Source organism: Micromonas commoda, chromosome 7, assembly GCF_000090985.2.
Source record: "Micromonas commoda chromosome 7, complete sequence".
NCBI classification, from domain to species: Eukaryota; Viridiplantae; Chlorophyta; class Mamiellophyceae; order Mamiellales; family Mamiellaceae; genus Micromonas; species Micromonas commoda.
The window spans coordinates 1,151,395-1,169,003 of NC_013044.1; the positions used below are offsets into that span (position 1 = coordinate 1,151,395).

Sequence of the window (17,609 nt, forward strand, 5' to 3'; positions counted from 1 at the left end):
CAAACGCGGGAAAAATAAATGCCAAAACGTGACTGATCGCGCGTGGGAGGAACATCCGCGCGGTTCTTCGCGCCAGCCGAGCTGCTCGGCTCGTCACTTTGCGATTACGTCGAGGAGGGGCGGCTCGGCGGAGAGCTCCCTCTGAGACACGGGCGGTCGCGCGAACGGACCGCTCATCGCGGGGATCGCACCCGGGTGACGCGGAGGGGTTCCGCGGTCCCGGGCCGCGATGAGGCGCGCCGCGCGGTCGCTGCGCGACGTCGCGGCGTTGGCTCGAGGCGGCGGTGGAGACGAGATGCGCGCGCTCGTCCAACTCGCGGCGCGGGGATGCGACTGGCGCGTCGCGCACGCGTCGTCGTCCAGGGCGTTCAGCTCGCGCGACGAGGCGCGGGAGAACACCGCGTCGTTGCTGGACGCGGAGGGCGCGGGGTTCAGCGGGCGGCGAAGCGCGGGCGGCGTGGCGTTCAGGGCCCCGACGGGAACCCTGCTCTCCGCGCATCAGCTCATGGACGAGGACCCGCGCGACGACGTGGACGAACGGGACGTCGAAACGCACGAGACCGTCGAGGACCACGGCGCCACGGGGCGTAGGACGCCGCACGCGACGGGACCCTACGCCGATCGCACGCGTCGAGCCGGTCGCGGTCGTCGGCATCGCGTCGTCATTGTCGGCGAGGAGGAGGCCAAGGAGAAGGCCAGGCGCCTCCGGGAGCAGCAGCGCGCGGCGGACGACCCGGGCATGGACGGCGTGCGCGTCGCGTTGATGGCGATGGAAGCGCGGCGGCGACAGCTGTACAACAAGTACTCCTACGTCGAGGGCCACGAGGCTGACCCGAAGATGCGCGAGCTCGAGGAGAGGCAGCGAAGAAACGAGATCCTCGCCGTCGACCGAGAGGTGGAGAGGTACAAGGAAGAGGCTCGGATAACGCGGCGGCGCGGGGGCGGCGCGGAGCTACCGCTGGGGCGGAGGCTGCTCCAAGGCTTTTTCGCGCCCCTCACCAGCGCCATACGGCTCGAGCAGGAGCACGTGCGTCTAAAGGTGCGGGGCGTGGACCGAAGCAACTACGGCCCCTTTCTGTTGATGCTCAACCCCGACAAGCTCGCGGTCATCACCCTTCACACCGTCATCTCGCAGCTCATGAAGGGAGAGCAGATGTTCGGAGAGCCGAACGAGGCGCAGGCGGGGATGTGCAAGTTCGTGCGCGCGGTCGAGATGCTCGGGCAGAGCGTGCAGGCGGAGGTCAACCTCGCGCGGCTGCGACAACGGGCGCGACTGACAAAGAAACGGTACCTCGAGAGCAAAAACGGCGTCCTGAACGTCGTGAACGAGGAGCCCGCCGTGGCCGGGGTGGACTTTAACGAGCACCCGAGTGACCTCGCCGAGGACGTTGAGGACGTGGACGACTTCATCGCCAAGCCCCACGTCCACGACAGGTTCATGAAGGTCAACATGGAGAGCCTGAAAACGTTAACCACGGTCCGGGGCGTCGCGAGGCTGGCGCGCACCGCGCTGAACGACTCCGACTGGGGCGGCGTCACGAGGAGCAAGGTGGGCGCCGCGCTGGTGAAGCTGCTGCTCACGACCGCGCGCATACGCGTCCCGGGACCGGACGGCGAGCTCATCGAGGTTCCCGCCTTTTACCACGACTACGTCAAGCACAAGGCTCACAGGTACGGGGTGATCTCTTGGCACGACGCGTTCTTCACCTTCATGGACGACGAGGCGATGATCCGCGCGACGCTGTCGCCCGTGCGGTACATGCCGATGGTGACCCCGCCCCGGCCGTGGACGCGGTTCAACGCGGGGGGGTACCTGCGAACGGAGTCCATCGTGATGCGCGGGCACTACACCACGCACGGACCGTCCAAGCGGCAGATGCTCGCGCTGCACGGCGAGCAGTCGGGGGCGGAGCTCGACGGGCGGGCGGCCAAGTTCCAGCCCGTGCTCGACGCCCTGAACGTCCTCGGCCGGACGGCTTGGAGAATCAACGAGGACGTGTTGCGGGTGATGGAGGAGGTGTGGGCCACTGGCGGCGGCCGCGCGGACGTTCCTCCCCGCGAAAACGTGCCCGACCCGACCTGGCCCGCGAACCCCTACGGCCTGCGTCGGTCGCGGGGACAGCTCGCCGCGACGGCGCTGCCCTCGCGGCAGGACGTCGCCGGGTTCATCCACTCGCTGAACAGGACCAAACAGCGCAACCGCGAACTGCACTCGCAGCGTTGCGATTTCTTGATCAAGCTGCAGGTGGCGAAGGAGATGCGCGACGAGGACAGGATCTACTTCCCGCACAACATCGACTTCCGCGGGCGCGCGTACACCATGCACGTGCACCTCAACCACCTGGGTTCGGACATCTGCCGCGGCGCGCTGGTCTTTGCCGACGCCCGTCCACTCGGCAACGACGGTTTGGACTGGTTATACATACAAGCCGCGAACCTCTACGCGGGGGGCGTGGACAAGCTGCCCATGGACGAGAGGCGTCAGTGGATCGAGGACCGCGTACACCTGTTAGAGCAGTCGGCACGGGACCCGCTGGGCCCCGACGGGGGTTTCTGGCTCGACGCCGAGGACCCGTGGCAGTGCCTGGCGTGTTGCTTCGAGATTGAACGAGCTCGAGCCTCCGGCGACCCGCCCGCGTACATGTGCCGACTCCCCGTCCACCAGGACGGCAGCTGCAACGGCCTGCAGCACTACGCGGCGCTCGGACGTGACGAGGCTGGCGGCGAGCAGGTCAACCTGATGCCCCGCGATCGACCCGGTGACGTCTACACGGGCATCGCCAACGTCCTCAAGCGGATCGTGGCGGAGGATGCAAAAAACCCGGAAGATCCGGAGACGCAGGCGCTCGCCATCGCGCTCGCGCCGCACGTGGACCGCAAGCTGGTGAAGCAGACCGTGATGACGTCCGTGTACGGCGTGACGCACATAGGCGCCAGGCAGCAGATCCAGAACCGATTAAAGGAGAGGGGCGCGGTGGAGGACGAGAACCTGCGGTATAAGATGGCCAACTACGCCGCCCGGAGGACTCTGGATGCGCTCGCGAACCTTTTCGTGAACGCCAGGGACGTCATGGCGTGGCTCGCGGAGTGCGCCAGGGTGGTTTGCAGCCAAGGGCGGGCGGTGGAGTGGACCACGCCGCTCGGTCTGCCGGTCGTTCAGCCGTACCGGGTGAAGAGCCAGCGGATGATTCGCACGTTGGTGCAATCGTTTACGCTCCAGTTCGACAACGACGAAAACTCGGTGGCCAAGGCGAAGCAGCGCAGCGCGTTTCCCCCAAACTTCATCCACAGCATAGACAGCGCGCACATGATGAAGACGGCGCTGGCGTGCCACGAGGCGGGTTTGACGTTCGCGGGGGTTCACGATTCTTTCTGGACTCACGCGGGTGACGTTCCGGAGATGTCGCGGCACATCCGCGAGAAGTTCATCGAGCTTCACAGCGAGCCGCTGCTGGAGATGCTGTACGAGGAGCTGAAGGAGAAGTACCCGGAGGTTGCGCACGAGATACCTCCGCCGCCGCCCATGGGCAACATGGACATCGAGCAAGTGAAGGACTCGATCTACTTCTTCTCGTAATAACCAAAAAATAGTTCGACACCTTTGGCTTTGAGACGACGAGGTTGTCAAAAGCCACGACGAGAGAGACGAGAACGCGAACCGCGCCTCGTGCGTCCGAACCTCGTCCCGCGCGGTGTTCGAGGGTCGTCCCCGAGCCGGGTTTTCGCCGGACCCTCGCCGAGAACAAACACCCTCGCGCGACGAGCCCAGGTGCCGGCGAAGCGAGGCGCCCACCTCCACACGGAGCGCGGCCCGCGGCGCCATGCGAGCGGTCCTCTCCCTCCTCCTCCTCCTCGCGGCGTCGGTCCCCGCCGCGGCGTCGGCGCGCGGTTGGGATCGCACGCGCGTGCCCCCGTGGGCCGCCCGGCGCGCGCGGATGCGCGGGGGTACCCTGAAGAACGTCCTCTGCCTCGTCACCGACTGCGACAAGTCCAACCCGCTGCCCGAGCGAAGACCCGGCGGGCCCTACGCCCACTTTGGGCCATACGAAACGACGCTCGTCGAGTTGGACGCGTCGCGGACAATCATGTACGGCTTCTCCGGCGCGCTCGTCGCGTGCCCGGTGGCGCGGGGGACCAGGGCGATGCCCCTCCCGGGCGACCCCGCCGCGTTCAAAACTTCACACCACGGCAAAGGCGCCACCGTCCCCGGCTTGTCTTGGAGCTACGGCGGCGAAGGGGACTGCGCGGGCGTCGAGGGCATCGCCAGCGCCGTCGACGGCTTCGGACCCGAGTGGTACGGCGAGCTGCCCGACTACGGGTACTGGCTCCCCGAACTCCTGGAGCACTTCGCGTCGTGGGGGGTGGTCACAGCGTGTCCGTTTCTACGCGGCGTTCCCGACGGAGCCGCCGGAGCGACCGCCACCGTCAACGCCGCGCGCATGCTCGTAGACCTCCAGCCGTGCGGCCCCGGGGTCGTCGTCGACGCGGGGAAGCTCGGCGTGGCCGGGTACTCGCTCGGCGCGGGTCGCGCGGTGAGGGGCGCGGCGTCCGCGCCCGACGCCATCGCCGCGGTGGTCGCGCTTCACACCTGGGAGCTGGCGCAAAACAACTACGATGCCAGCGTCAAAGCGCCGCTCATGCTGCTGAGCGGCACGGACGACACCAACGCACCGTTCGCGAACACGCTGAGGACGTACCGCGCGGCGCGTGGGCCGAAGATCGTCGGGGCGTTGCGGGGGGGGAACCACTACACGTCGCCGAGATTTTGGGTCGGGCCGACTACGGCGTTCTTGTTGACGCATCTGGCGGGGGACGCGAGGGCGGAGAGGTACGCGTGGGGGGACGAGGGTTTGGGGTTCGGGAGCGATATCATCACGTGGCAACGGAGGGACTGCGACTGGTGGAGGAGCAAGGAGGACGACGCGTGCAAGTCGTGAGGATGAATACCGCGGATGAATAGACAGACTACTATTCGATCCCGTCGTGAACGATGCCGTACTCGTCTCGTTAAAGTCGTCAAAGTGTCACCGCCACAGCGACATCGCCACCGACTTGAATATCTCCACCACCCCCTCCCCGCTCAGCGCGCTCGCCTCGCACTCCATCGCCATCCCGTTCTCGTTCGCGAACGCGCGAGCGTCTTCCCTGCTCACCGCGCGCCTCGTGTCCCCCAGATCCTTCTTGTTTCCCACGAGCACGATGTTGATGTTCGGCGACGCGTGCTTCTGCAGCTCTTTAACCCAGAACCTGGCCTTCTCGAAGGACGCGGGGGATGTTATGTCGTACACCACCACCGCCGCGCCCGCGCCGCGGTAGTAGAGCGGCGCCAGCGACGCGTATCTCTCTTGACCAGCCGTGTCCCATATCTCGAATTTCACCGCCGCGTCGGGTCCGTGCTCGGGGATGCGCAGCGACTTTGCGAGGAACGCCGCGCCGACGGTCACCTTGCTCTCCTCGCTGAACTCTCCTTGGACGAACCGCACCACGATGGCGCTCTTCCCGACTCCCGTGTCCCCCAGGAGCACGAGCTTGACGCGCGTCTCCCTCGGCACGCCGGGCACGACGGATCCTTCGGCGCGGGCACCGGGAGCGGACGGACCGCTCGGCGCGTTGACGCCGCGGAGCAGCGCGTGAGGGACGCGCTCGCGGATCTTCTCGTGCACCCCGTCGCACTTGGAGTTGCCCTGACCCATGTCGCTCGCGAGGGTCGCGGACCGCCGCGGGGAGTCTACCGGCGCGAATAATGCTTCCGCCCCAGGACAGTCGGGTGACTTCTTAGCTGTTTGACCGTTTAATCTGACTGGCACTGACGAGGGGCGCTCGGGAGACGAGCGGCCGGGGGGTCCATGTCGGTCGCCGCGACGCCCCCGCCGATGACCCCCGCGCCGCTCACGCCGCCGTCGGTCGTCTTCGGCGGCGAGGGGTCCATCGGCCCGAGTCGGGGCTTCGACGCGCGAGATGTCGAACCCGGCTGGTTCCCTCTGTCCAAGATGTCGGTGGGGATGTGGACGGCTGGTCCTCGGTGGCACTCGGAGCTGAGGTTCCTCCCGTGCAAAGATCGCTTCGTGTTCGCGGTGATACGATCGAGGCGACGGGTGGTGAGCACGTTAGGGCGAGCCTTGGAGCTGGTCTCGAAGTTCACGGGCCTGCCGGTGCCCACCTCGCCGTTCAACCTGGAAGGGGGAGTCGGGGGGTCCGCGGGAGGGGACGACGTCGCGATGCCGGGGGAAGCCAACGCGCGCGGCGACGCGGCGACGACGTCGTCCTCAACGCCGCTCCGATTCACGCCGGGCGGGGGATGGGGTTCGGGACGAGACGCGGCGATACGAGGCGATACGCCGGGCGCGAATCGGGGCACCCCGACGAACGTCAACGGGGCGAACGTCGCGATGGACGGTGGCGCAACTCCCGCGGGCGCCCGCGCGTCGCTCACGTACGAGGTGCTCACGTACGAGGTGGCCTACGCCGACGTCGCCGGGCTGGACTACAGGAATCCGCTGTGCGACGACGGGCGGCTCGCCATCGAGGCGAGGGCGATGACCGTTCGCGCGTTCGCATCCTTCGACGACGCGACGCGATTCTTCGACGATGCTTCGAACAAATCCGAGAGGCCCGTCAAGCCCGCGCGGCATCCCCGGAAGGGAGGGGAACGAAGGCGGAGCGTCTTCCGGGACGGCGGCGGCGGGGGTTCAAAGCACAAGGCGGCGACGGATCACTCATCATCCCCCGCGGCTGCGGAGGATGAGCGCCGAGGCGGCGACGGGGTGGGCACCGCGCGGAAGCGATCGAGGATGGCGACGACGACGACGACGACGTCGACGGCTTCGTCGATGGAATCGTCGCGGCTCGCGTCCCGGTTCGAGGCGGTGGCGGCGTCGAGGGGCTCGCCCGGAGGCTTCGCGCCGTTTCGCGTCTGGGGCGTGGACGGAGGGGTCGTTCGTGGCGCGGGGTCGAAGACGCCGAACGAGTCAAAAATCTCGGGAGTCTCGGGAGTCTCGGGAGTCTCGGCAAACGCGGCGAACGCGGGGAACGCGGCGGTCTCCTCGCCCGCGCCGCCTCTTTCCGTGCGCACGCCGGGAGGCGACAGCGGCGCCGACGGGGGAACGCCCGCGTTCGGCGTCCACAAACATGGCTCGGCGTACCTTCCCGCGTCCTCGGAGGGCGCCCGAGGAGGGTCTTTCACTTACGCGGTTCCCGCGGTGTACACGCACGAGACTTTGGTGGTCCACTTCTCCCATCCGTCGCTCCCCGACGCGCTGCGACGGCGCGTGCAATCGCCGGGCACCGGTTTGCTTCGGCTGTACGAGACGGGTTTGCCGCCGTGGGCGCTGCTCCTGCCGCGATGCGGGTTTTACTACAGGCCGTGGCTTCGGACGCTGGCCAGGGGGCTGTTCGTGCTGGTGTCGGTGCTGTCCATGATGGCGGGGTTTTACGACCTGTACAAGCACGTTCCGGGTCTCGACGCGGTGTTCACACGGTTCTGGAAGCCTCTGGGCGACTTTCTGGAGCGCCACGCCGCGGCGCGCCTCTCCATTCTGGCTTCGTACCTCTTCACTCAGTCGCGGATGTTCGGCCCGGTTTTGGCGCAGCTCTCGTCGGCGGCGAGGCTGGCGAGGAGCTGGACCGCCGCGGTGTGGGCGCCGATCGCGGTCGCCATTGGTCCGTACTCGACGCGTCTGTGGGCGTCCGCGTTCGGTCCAGTCGCGGCACAACTGGCGTCAATCAAGTTTGCGGCGCGGACGGCGTCGAACGCCAAGGGAGCGGCGAGTAGCGTCGGACTCGGCGTCGGACTCGGGTCTATTGACGCGTGGCGCGCCGCGATTGGTCCGTGGTTCGGGCGGAGCAGCGCGATTGGTTCGTCGGGCGCCGCCTCATCCGTCGCGTTGGGCGGCTTTGGAGTCGGTTGGATCGCGTCCGCGATGGGTAACGGCGCGTCGTTGCGACGAAATTGGTTGGACTGGTGGCGGACCATCGGCGTCACCGTGCTCCGCGCGACGCAGCGCATTCTCGCATTCTTCGTGTACCTCATCGGGCGCGTCACCTCGCACAGGATGTCGCTGGGGATGGCGGCGAGGCGGAGGTTCGGGGGCGTGGCGGCGTCGGCGGCGCGGGCGCACGGGTTCGAGTCGGGCGCGGCGTCCCCTTCGGCTTCGAGGGATACATTAAATGACGATCTCGTCACCGACGTCACCGAGGTCACCGAGTCGCGCGTCGACGGCGACGGCGACGGCGCGGAGGACGAGGTGACGAGCGGGCGCACGAACGCGGCGACGACGGTGGAGGGACACGAGAAGACGGAGTGATTGGACACACGCGTAGCGTACTTAGCGTAGACGTCGACGTACTTTGTTTCATCGAACGCGACGTGACGATGCGGTCTCTATCCCATGAAGCCGGTGCCGAAGAACTGGAGAGCGATTATCAGGAAGATGGCGACGCCTATCATCTCGCCCGAAAACGTTGGACCTCCGCCGTACAGCTCCTCGTTGGGGTTCTTGCCCCGTCCGTCGTTCTCCGCGCGGGCGAGGACACGCGCGCCTCGGCTGCCCACGTGCGTGTGTGATTTCACGGCGCCCAGGGGCCCATGGGTGCGAGCGACGCCGAGATTAGCGGGGGTGCCCGGGCGGGACGCGAGCGCGACGACCTGGCCGGCGCGACGGTGCGCGACTCGGTGGGTCGGCGCGAAGACGCGGACCGCAGTCGCGGTGTTGATGGACGCGGCGAGAGTGGTCATGCTGCCCTCGCGTGCCACGTAGGATGAACTTGAGGACGAGAGGGCTGTCGGGTGTTTTACGCGGCAAAGTGAACACTCCGGCCCAGACGAAGGGGCGCGCTTCCACGGCGTCGTCGTCAACCATGGCGTCGTTTTCCACCGCATCGACCCTCGGCACGTCCTTCGCGACCCGCCGCGGGCGCATCACTCGACGCGCGGCGAGCGCCTCATCCTCGTCTCGGACGCCCTCCACGAAGGATGAGTCCGTGGTGCGCGACAGGCAGTCGCTGCGGTTCAAGGATCGGGCCACCGGCGTCGACGTGACGCTCGTGGGAACCATGCACTACAACCCGGTTTCCATCGAGCTCGCGAGCAGCACGGTGACGCGGCTCAGGGAGGCGGACGCCCTCCACGCGGTGGTCCTGGAGTCGTGTCCCAGCCGATGGAAGAAGACGCAGAAGACGCAGCCCCCGGGCAGCTTCCTGCGGTGGTTCCTCTACAACGAGATGCTCGCAGCCGCGGACGCGGCGGGCGACCCGACGAAGATCAGGCTCGGCGACCAGCGCATCGAGGACCTCGGAGCGTGCGCGCGACGGACGATAGCCGACACGACGAGGGACGTGCTGAATCCCCTCGGCGGATGGGGCCGGCTCGTTCGCGATTGGCGCGACGGTTTCGACCGAGAGATCAACGGCCGCGGGGACGCGCGCGGTAACCTGCGCGCGGCGGACCTGTGGCGCGACGCCGCCCTGCTCTTAGGCATGCCCGTGAGCATGTTCAAGTATCCGATGGCGTGGGCGATCAAGTCTCCCAAGGTGATCGTGCCGTTCGCGGCGTTCGTGTGGGGGATCGAGCGCATCCCGACCCTCGTTCGCCCGGGCGGCTTCGACGCCGTCACCGGCGCGTACGTGATGAGCGGGGAGGAGCGGTTGGTGAGCGCGCTGTTCCTCGCCCTGGACGTCGCCGAGGTGGTGTTCGTATCCAGGCTCTTCCTCAAGGCGCTGCTCGAGACCAGGAACGACATACTGAGCCGAAGCATCCGGGTGGCGTGCGAGGAGAGCGTCGAGTCGGGAGAGGGCGGCGGCGTCGTCGCGGTGCTCGGGGCGGCGCACCTGAACGGGGTGCAGCTTCGGCTGATGGGGGACGGGGACGACGAGTGGTGGGCGGGGGCCGGGGAGGGAAGCGGGGAGGGCGCCGGCGAGGACGTCGCGCCCGCCGAGGCGCCGTCCAGGTGATGAGATGATTTTATTTATTCACCATTCCACTGAGAGTTCATCGGGCGTCGCGATTTCGGGTTCATCACACCCACCGGGCGCGTCGAAGGCGAGCGCGATGGCGGACCCGCGTTTGTGTCGCGAGTTCCTGAAGGGCACGTGCTACCGCTCGAACTGCGGGTACGTCCACTCCTACGAGGGCGACGGGCGCGCCCCGTCCCGGGAGGGCTCCCGATACGGCTTCGACCGCGGGGCGCCCCGGCCGAATCCCTCGCGCCACGATCTCTTCCCGCACAACAACGAGGCGGGCCACGGCCAGGGCCCCAAGGGCCAGCAGCCCACCCCCGGGGACTGGCTCTGCGGGCCGTGCGACACCCTCAACTTCAAGAAGCGCGACACGTGCTGCAAGTGCGACGCCGCGCGCGCGATCCGATCACTCGATCTCACGAGCGGGAACATCCGATGGTACCTCGAGAGGCGCGAGCGGCAGGAGGAGCGGCGGAAGCGGCGCGCGAGCCGTCCGCGGCGATACGCCGAGGCGGCGGAGCGGCGCGAGCGGCGCGAGCGCGAGCGCGAGGCGCGCCGTGCGGCGCGGCGCGCGAGGAGGGCGACGGACGGCGACGGCGCCGACGCGAAGAAGAGACGGACGGAGGGTTCCTCCCGCGGGGGCGGGGGCGGGGGCGCCGGTCGCGACGCTAAGGGCGGGGGCGACGACCGCCGCGGCGATCGTGCGCGCGACCGGTCGAGGGGACGCGAGCGCGACGCGAAGGGAGGAGGCGGCGGGGACGACACAGCCGGCGAGCGTCGACGGGCCCGGTCCCCGTCGAGCTCGTCTTCGGGGAGTTACTCGGGGAGTTACACGTCGAGCTCGTACTCGTCGTCGTACTCGTCGTCGTCGTCGAGTACCGGGTCGGAAACGCGGCGGCGGCGACGCGAGCGGAAGGAGCGGAGGGATCGTGACAGGCGGCGGGAGGCGGCGGGCGACGGCAGTTGAAGGATTGGCGAGGCGTTTTCGATTGATGAACACGTAGTGCTACACACATCTGATGAGACCCATCTCACGACGCGCGAGCGTTCACAGTTCGTCGTCCCCGTCGCCCTGTTTCTTGGTCTTGATGTTCCCCATGGCCTTCTCCAGGTTCCGGAGCTGGTCCAGGGGCATGCCCTCTCCTCCGGAGAACTTGATGCCGCTAGAGTGGAGTTTTTTTAAGATGGCGTCGCGCTCCGGATCCCCAGTCGGGCGCGGTCCGTTCTGCATCTCGTCCATCATGCGCCTGATGCGCTCCTGATCCGCGTCGTTGAGATCCGGCTCCGCGGGTTTCTCCTTCGTCTCGTCCCCGCTCGCGGGTTTCTCGACGATCGGGAGGGACCAGACGTCCGCAGCCATCGCTACGTAGTCCGCCTTCTCCGCGCATCCTTTACACTCCCGGCCCCTGTCGGCGAGGATCGCCTTGAGCTCCTTGATCTTCATGGTCTTGAAGTTCGGCATCTCGTGCTCCTCCGCGCGGCATTGGGGCGTCGCGAGGAGCGCGAGGAGCGCGATGAACGCGATCTTGAGCCACCCGCGCATGACGCCGTGCGCCGCGCCGTCTCGAGTGCCGAAGGCTGCAGAAGGCTTGATGTTGCACTTTTGTCCAGCCAGCCAGCTGTCGGTCGGTCGTCACGACAGGAGTTCTGACACCGACGGAGGGCGCTCTCGTCACACGGGCTGGAGGGGCGGGACGACGGCACGGTTCGCGCAACGCCCGCGCGGGGCTGGCTTGAAAGGAGGCCGCGGGGTCCGGTGGCGCGACTCGAGGTCGGGGCACTCGCCGGGCGCGCGATCTCCGTGATGGCTGGGAACATCTCGTTAATGAGCGGGAACAGCTCCGCCGCGAGCTTCGGCGGGGAGTGCGTCCCGAGGGAGGCGCCGGACCCGTGCGCGTACGTCAAGGCCAACCCCGCCTGCACCGCCGAGGGCCTGAACTACCTCCGCTTCATCGAGTGCCCCGCCGACGCCAACGACGGCGCGGCGAAGGCGGTCCTCCTCGTCGGCTGGTGCGCGATGCTCTTCGTCGCCATCGGTACCGTCGGCGACGCCTTCTTCGCCCCCGCGGTGGAACGCATCGCGACGCGTCTGAGGCTCCCGGACGACGTCGCGGGCGCCACGCTCCTCGCGCTGGGAGGCGCCGCGCCGGACATATTCACGCAGATCGCCGCGCTCGTCGAGAGCGCCGAACCGGATCTACGATTGGCGCTCAGCGAATCCATCGGCGCGGGGCTCTTCGTCGCGACGTTCGGCAAGGCGCTCGCGGTCCTCGTCGGGCTCGCGTGGGAGGCGAAGCGACGCGTGGGGGACAACGACGACGGTTCACATCACCCGTCCGACGAAAACGTCCCTCACTCGCAGCAGGGCGTCGCCGTGGAGCCGTTTCCGTACCTTCGAGACGTGTCCGCGTACCTTATAATGCTCATCCTCGCGTTGATCGCCATGAGCTCGGACACGGTCTCGTGGGAGCTGTCGTCGGCGCTCGTGCTCTCTTACGTCCTGTACGCGTGCGTCGTGTGCTTCGGATGGGGGCGGCGCGCGGTGGAGCCGAGGCTGGTGCGCCTCGCGGGCGGAGTGGCGCACTCGCCCGCCCGCCGAACAAACGGAGAGGAGGAGGAGGTCGCGGGGGAGGCGGGCGGAGGACGCGGAGAAGGCGCGGAGAAGGGCGCCGGCGGCGGGGACGTCGAGATGAGCAGCGTCGGCGGCACCCCGCGCGTGCGTCGAGGAGTGGGGGGGGGCGACGAGGACGATGACGAGGAAGTGGACGTGGAGATGGACGGCGACGAGGCGACGCTGCTGCCGACGAGACGGTTCTCGAGCTCCGCGGCGTCGCCCAGCCCATCAACCGCGTCGCCAGCTGTGTCGTCGTCGTCGTTCATCGCCCTCGCGCTCGCGATCGCGGAGTGGGCGAGGGTGGAGAGCGGGCTGGCGGACGAGACGGACGGCGTAAGTCTCGGCGCCGTCGCGACTGCGCCGGTCCTGCTCGCCATGTCGTCGACGATGCCGCGCCTCACGGGCCACGCGACATCCGGGGGGCATCAATCGGCGCCGCGGATGTCGCGCGGGCACCTGCTTCTCGTCTGCGTCGTCGCGCCGGTGTTCGCGATGGGCGCCGCCGGGGCGCTGGGGCCGTTATCGGAGAGGCAACCCGCGCTTCTCGCGTGCGGCCTGGGCGCGTGGTACGCGTGGGCGGTTTGGTACACGTTTCGCAGCGGGAAGGTGGGCGCACACGGCTTGGACCCGGGAAAATCGCGATGGCTCACCGCGTTGACTTTTTTCCAGGGCATCGTCTGGATGCACCTCTGCGCGGACGAGCTCGTGGGCTTGTTCCAGGCGGCGGGGCGGGCCGCGGGGGTGCGGGAGAGCTTACTCGGCGCTACGTTCATGTCGTGGGGCGCGAGCGCTGGTGACCTGGGCGGGACGCTGGCGGTGGCCAGGCGGGGTTCGACCCGGATGGCGGTCACGGCGTCGCTCGCGGGGCCGCTCTGCCAGCTCAGCGCGGGGACCGGGTTCGCGATGTGGCTGGTCACCGCGCGGGGCGGGACGATCGAGGCGGCGCTGGCGCCGAACGTGAAGTTCTTAGCCGTCTACGGCGTAGCGGCGATGGCGTTTTTCGGAGGGGTGGTGAGCACCGCGTACGGCTTCGTCTTCACGCGGCGGGTGGCGTGTTACGTCATGGGGAGCTACGTGGGCGCGGTGGCCGTGTACGTGGCGTTAGCGCTGCGGTCTGGGACGTGAAGAGAGGCGGGAGATGAGGAACGGTTATATTACTAAAAGTCTCTTAGAAACATACACATATCGTAGCACTACAGGGTCTTGCTTCTAGGGGATACAGGGCTAATGCACACAAATCTACGGCGGCCGAATTTTTGTCGACCTCCGGAATGAATGGTGATGAATGAATACACGCCGCCACGGCGTACGTCGTCCGCCTCGACTTTCAAGAGGGGCGCCGCGGGGTGGATGTTCGTCTCTTCTCGCCGCGATCCGGTCACCTTGGTGACTGCCCGGCGAAAAACAATGGTCACGGTCCTTGCGACTTCACGTTCGCGCACCACTGCAGCCATGCCGCGTTCATGAATTGCATCATGCGGAGCATCTGCGCGCCGCCGTCGCCGCCGTTACCCGTGAGAGCGGCGGCCTGGTTCCCAGCCGACGCCGCCATCATCCTCATCGCGTCGAGCTGCGTCATCGTCGCCGCGGGCGGAGGCGGAGCGCCGGGGGCGGGAGCCGCTCGGGTCGCCTGCAACGCGTTCATGGTGGCACGATATATCTCAATCGCGCGATTGTCCACGCCGAACGCCGCGTTCGCGGGCGCATCGTTCGCGTTTTTCGAGCTCGGCGCGGGCTCCGTGCGAGTCTTCTTCGCGCCCTTTGCTCCTCGCTTAAGCGCCCCGTCGGCGTCGCCAGCCGCGGCGGCGGCTTCCTTTCGCTTATACTTGTTCGTCTTGCGCGCCTCGCGTCGCGCCGAGTTGTACGCGCGCAACGCGTCCCTGCACGTGTGCCTGTCGCCGTCGAAGTCCGAGATGGGTTGGAAACTCGAGCACCTCTGGCAGAAGCGCACATCCGCGCCGTTCCTCACGACGTGGAGAGCCCCGATGTGCTCGCGGCACGTGTGGTACCGCCTGCAGTAGACGGAGACGCAGGGCTCGCCGCAGTTGTCGACGGTGCATCGGATGGTGCCGCCGGGGGAGCTCGGGGGGAGCTCGGGGGGAGCACGATGCGACGCGTGAACCTCGAGCGCGGCGTCGGGCTCCTCGGCGCGCGGGCTCATCCGGATTAACTGATTTCCGCCGCGTTGCGACTCCCCCGCGGGGACGGGCCGCGACGCGTCCGAATCGTTCGGTTCCAGGTTCGGAGTCTCCGTGGTCTCGCGCGTGTCGGGGTGACTGGCGTCGGCGACGACCGTCCCGAGGCTCGCGTCCGGCTGCTCGCGTTCGGGGGAGAGCTCCTCGTTGTCATCCTCCGCGTGGTCTTCTTCCTTGGCGTGCGCGAGGCTCGCGAGCGAGTGATGCGACGTCGAGGACACGTGCGACATGCGAATCGGCCTTGTCCCGACCGCCTTGAGCTGGAACCCCGCCTTTCCGACGGACGGGACGATTCCTTCGCCGTCCTTCGCGTTCGCTCGCGCGCGTCGCGGGGGTTTGGCCTGCGCGCCAGCCGCACCGGTGTTGTTCGGGTGCGTCAGCATGGCGCATGTTTCCGGTTCGTCCTCGTCGTGAGAGACACGCGGTTGGCGCACCGCGGGTGCTTCGACGGCGACCATCTCTCGTTTGCCCTCACGCGCGCAGGGCTCGTCTCGTTCGTGCACGTGCCGTGGGGGCTCGCGTCGGTGTGAAGCGCGGCAGGTGGGGGCCGCCGCAGTAAAAAGAGTTTTGACGTCTGTGAGTCAGCTTTTTGTCGTCACAAATTTATGCGGATCCAGGAATTTCGACTTTTTGCCAGACTGCTCGGCATACGTCCCTAGTTCACATCAAAGATGCGCAAAATCGGATCGGGTAGGTTCGGGAATCTCGGGGAAGATCGGGTGGCAAAAAGTGTGTGTCATGCGAGAGGACCCAGAGAGTTTGTCGTCTGGGTGGCCATCCGCCTGCAGATCCAAATTTTGGTCGTGGGACCAAAAACTGCTCCAAACCGCCAAATCTTGGTCGTGCTTGCTTGCAGAAGATTCCAATTCGTCGAACCCGGTCCGCCCGGCTCGCGCGCGGGAAAAGTTAGTATCTTCTCTTTTGCGGGAAAAGTTGATTTTTAGGACTATTTGCGCGACCCTATTACCTGTTGGCGCATAATTGTGAACGCCAAGTTTTTCACACGTAAAGTAGTGTTCAAAAAGTGTAAAATTGAACCAGCTTGCTCCGCCCACTTGAACCGCGCTTCCGGAAGTGTCGAATCCGCCATTTCGCGAAACGACGCGAGCCCCCAAACGCAACCTTCGACATGCCCAAAGGTACGCCATCCAGCCCCGACTTCAACCACGACGGCCACATTTCGCGGTCCGAGGCCAAGAAGGCCAACTTCAAGGTGCAGGCCGCCGACACCAACGACGACGGACGCATCACCCGCTCCGAGGCCAAGAGGATGAAGGAGCTCAAGCTCGGTCCCGTCAAGTTCGCCTCGCTCGAGTGAGCGGCGAGCGACCGTCGACCGGGTTCGACGCGCTCGGAACCCGACGACGACTGCGATGACATGATCCGGGTCTTCGCGAGGCGCGTAGGCACCAGCCCCGTCGCGGGAAACGAACGATTGTCGACAAACACCGAATCTCGCGACCCGCATTTAGCATTTCATTTTCACGCGCATATCAATCATCAAATCAAATCGATCACGTCGAGTCCACCAGCCTGACGAAGTTCGGGTCGGGAAGCCCGAGCCTGCACAACACGGCTCCGCCGCCGGGCTGCGCCGCCGTCCCGGTGGAATCCCCGAGCACGTCCAGCGGACCACCGGCGCTCGTCCCGAGCGCGTCCTCAATCCCGTCGGCTATTTCGCCGTCCCCGATGACGACGCCATCCCCCGCAGCAGCCGTCTCCCTCGCGCGAACCTCCCGTTCCCTCACGCTCCTCGCCGCCTCGCTCGCCACCCTCGCGTCGCTCCCGTACCGCGCGTCCAGCGCCGCGATCTTCGTCGCCTTGACCTCCTCCCAGCCCGGCGGTTTCGGCGGTTTCAGCGGTTTTGGCGGCGCCTTCCAAGCCTCGCCCCACGCCTTGATCTTCGCGGCTCGCTCGGCGCGAACGCGCTCCATCGCGAAGACGCGCGATTGCGCGGCGTCACGAGCCGCGCGCCCGGCGCCGGAGATGGCGTCGGAGACGAGGGTGACGTCCACGCGACGCACGCCGCCCCGGACGCGGTAGCCCGCGTGCGGGGGTACGTCAAAGGGTACCTCTTCGAAGGGTACCTCCCGGTCGTCGTCGGCATCGTCCGATCCGTCGGCCGCAATCCTCGTCGTCATCGTCGCGGCCGCCGGAGGAACGCCCGCCGCCTCCTCCTCCTCCTCCTCGTCATCATCGTCGTCGTCATCACCGCCGAGTAGGTCGCACGTCGTCCCGAACGTTCGCGCTCCGTTCGCGAGCTCGAGCGCCATCCGCTGCCTCGCCGCCCTCGCCACCCGGTGCGTGCGGTCGTACTCGGGAAACCGCCACTCGCTCTCGTACGCGTCGACTCTCGCGTCGACGACGCCTACTCCGAGACGACGCGCCAGTCTCTCCCTCGCGCGTCTCGCTCGCGCGTCGGGTTCGGAGAGGGGCGGGGCGACCTCAGACGGATCGCGGCTCGCGCCCGTCCTCGCGTTGAATTCGTCCTCCTCCTCGTCTCCATCCGCTGTCGTCGGCGGGCGTGTCGGGTACACCCGCGCGTCCATCGCCGCCGTTCCCAGTCCGTCCGCGTACGCCATCGATCGACGTCGTCGCTCCCTCGCCATCTTCTGACGCATCACGCGCGTCGCGTGCGGCTCGTTGACGAGCGCGTGCTTGTTCGCGCCGTCCCCGTAGTCCATGTACTTGGCCCTCGTCGCGTTGGCGGCCACCTCGCGGCGGAGGCGGCGCTCGGCGGTCTTAGCGGCGAGTGGATCGACGCGGGCGCTCTCCTCCGCGCGCTCGAGGATTCGGACCCTCGCCCCGCCTTCGTTGGTGACGACTCGGTCGATGAGACGCGCGCG

General features: G+C 67.5%; 11 protein-coding genes across 11 annotated transcripts; 7 read left to right on the plus strand and 4 right to left on the minus strand.

Annotated features, from left to right (window-relative positions):
- Nucleotides 1-769: 769 nt before the first annotated feature.
- MICPUN_83775 (predicted protein) lies at nucleotides 770-3,580 on the plus strand (the record flags this gene model as incomplete). The annotated part of the gene is made up of 2 exons (XM_002503657.1): nucleotides 770-1,309; nucleotides 1,418-3,580. The coding sequence occupies 2 exons, from the start codon at nucleotides 770-772 to the stop codon at nucleotides 3,575-3,577; spliced, it is 2,700 nt and encodes an 899-aa protein (XP_002503703.1). The 3' UTR covers nucleotides 3,578-3,580.
- Nucleotides 3,581-3,821: 241 nt separating this feature from the next.
- MICPUN_60293 (predicted protein) lies at nucleotides 3,822-4,937 on the plus strand (the record flags this gene model as incomplete). Its single annotated transcript, XM_002503658.1, has 1 exon — nucleotides 3,822-4,937. One exon carries the CDS (start codon nucleotides 3,822-3,824, stop codon nucleotides 4,935-4,937), a length of 1,116 nt encoding a protein of 371 aa, XP_002503704.1.
- A 48-nt stretch (nucleotides 4,938-4,985) lies between these two features.
- MICPUN_108679 (predicted protein) lies at nucleotides 4,986-5,726 on the minus strand. Its single transcript, XM_002504013.1, has one exon. The coding sequence runs from the start codon at nucleotides 5,691-5,693 to the stop codon at nucleotides 5,025-5,027; it is 669 nt and encodes a 222-aa protein (XP_002504059.1). The 5' UTR covers nucleotides 5,694-5,726; the 3' UTR covers nucleotides 4,986-5,024.
- Nucleotides 5,727-5,846: 120 nt separating this feature from the next.
- On the plus strand, nucleotides 5,847-8,303 carry MICPUN_60295 (predicted protein; the record flags this gene model as incomplete). The annotated part of the gene is made up of 1 exon (XM_002503659.1): nucleotides 5,847-8,303. The coding sequence occupies one exon, from the start codon at nucleotides 5,847-5,849 to the stop codon at nucleotides 8,301-8,303; it is 2,457 nt and encodes an 818-aa protein (XP_002503705.1).
- Nucleotides 8,304-8,429: 126 nt separating this feature from the next.
- MICPUN_112706 (hypothetical protein) lies at nucleotides 8,430-9,951 on the plus strand (the record flags this gene model as incomplete). The annotated part of the gene is made up of 2 exons (XM_002503660.1): nucleotides 8,430-8,542; nucleotides 8,994-9,951. The coding sequence occupies 2 exons, from the start codon at nucleotides 8,430-8,432 to the stop codon at nucleotides 9,946-9,948; spliced, it is 1,068 nt and encodes a 355-aa protein (XP_002503706.1). The 3' UTR covers nucleotides 9,949-9,951.
- Nucleotides 9,952-10,045: 94 nt separating this feature from the next.
- On the plus strand, nucleotides 10,046-10,921 carry MICPUN_60298 (predicted protein; the record flags this gene model as incomplete). The annotated part of the gene is made up of 1 exon (XM_002503661.1): nucleotides 10,046-10,921. The coding sequence occupies one exon, from the start codon at nucleotides 10,046-10,048 to the stop codon at nucleotides 10,919-10,921; it is 876 nt and encodes a 291-aa protein (XP_002503707.1).
- Nucleotides 10,922-11,002: 81 nt separating this feature from the next.
- MICPUN_60299 (predicted protein) lies at nucleotides 11,003-11,497 on the minus strand (the record flags this gene model as incomplete). The annotated part of the gene is made up of 1 exon (XM_002504014.1): nucleotides 11,003-11,497. One exon carries the CDS (start codon nucleotides 11,495-11,497, stop codon nucleotides 11,003-11,005), a length of 495 nt encoding a protein of 164 aa, XP_002504060.1.
- Nucleotides 11,498-11,758: 261 nt separating this feature from the next.
- MICPUN_60300 (Ca2+:Cation antiporter family) lies at nucleotides 11,759-13,693 on the plus strand (the record flags this gene model as incomplete). The annotated part of the gene is made up of 1 exon (XM_002503662.1): nucleotides 11,759-13,693. The coding sequence occupies one exon, from the start codon at nucleotides 11,759-11,761 to the stop codon at nucleotides 13,691-13,693; it is 1,935 nt and encodes a 644-aa protein (XP_002503708.1).
- Nucleotides 13,694-13,740: 47 nt separating this feature from the next.
- On the minus strand, nucleotides 13,741-15,160 carry MICPUN_108680 (predicted protein). Its single transcript, XM_002504015.1, has one exon. It carries the CDS (start codon nucleotides 15,144-15,146, stop codon nucleotides 13,980-13,982), a length of 1,167 nt encoding a protein of 388 aa, XP_002504061.1. The 5' UTR covers nucleotides 15,147-15,160; the 3' UTR covers nucleotides 13,741-13,979.
- Nucleotides 15,161-15,892: 732 nt separating this feature from the next.
- Nucleotides 15,893-16,081, plus strand: MICPUN_60302 (predicted protein; the record flags this gene model as incomplete). The annotated part of the gene is made up of 1 exon (XM_002503663.1): nucleotides 15,893-16,081. The coding sequence occupies one exon, from the start codon at nucleotides 15,893-15,895 to the stop codon at nucleotides 16,079-16,081; it is 189 nt and encodes a 62-aa protein (XP_002503709.1).
- A 136-nt stretch (nucleotides 16,082-16,217) lies between these two features.
- Nucleotides 16,218-16,906, minus strand: MICPUN_108681 (predicted protein). Its single transcript, XM_002504016.1, has one exon. It carries the CDS (start codon nucleotides 16,902-16,904, stop codon nucleotides 16,278-16,280), a length of 627 nt encoding a protein of 208 aa, XP_002504062.1. The 5' UTR covers nucleotides 16,905-16,906; the 3' UTR covers nucleotides 16,218-16,277.
- Between the last annotated feature and the right edge of the window lie 703 nt (nucleotides 16,907-17,609).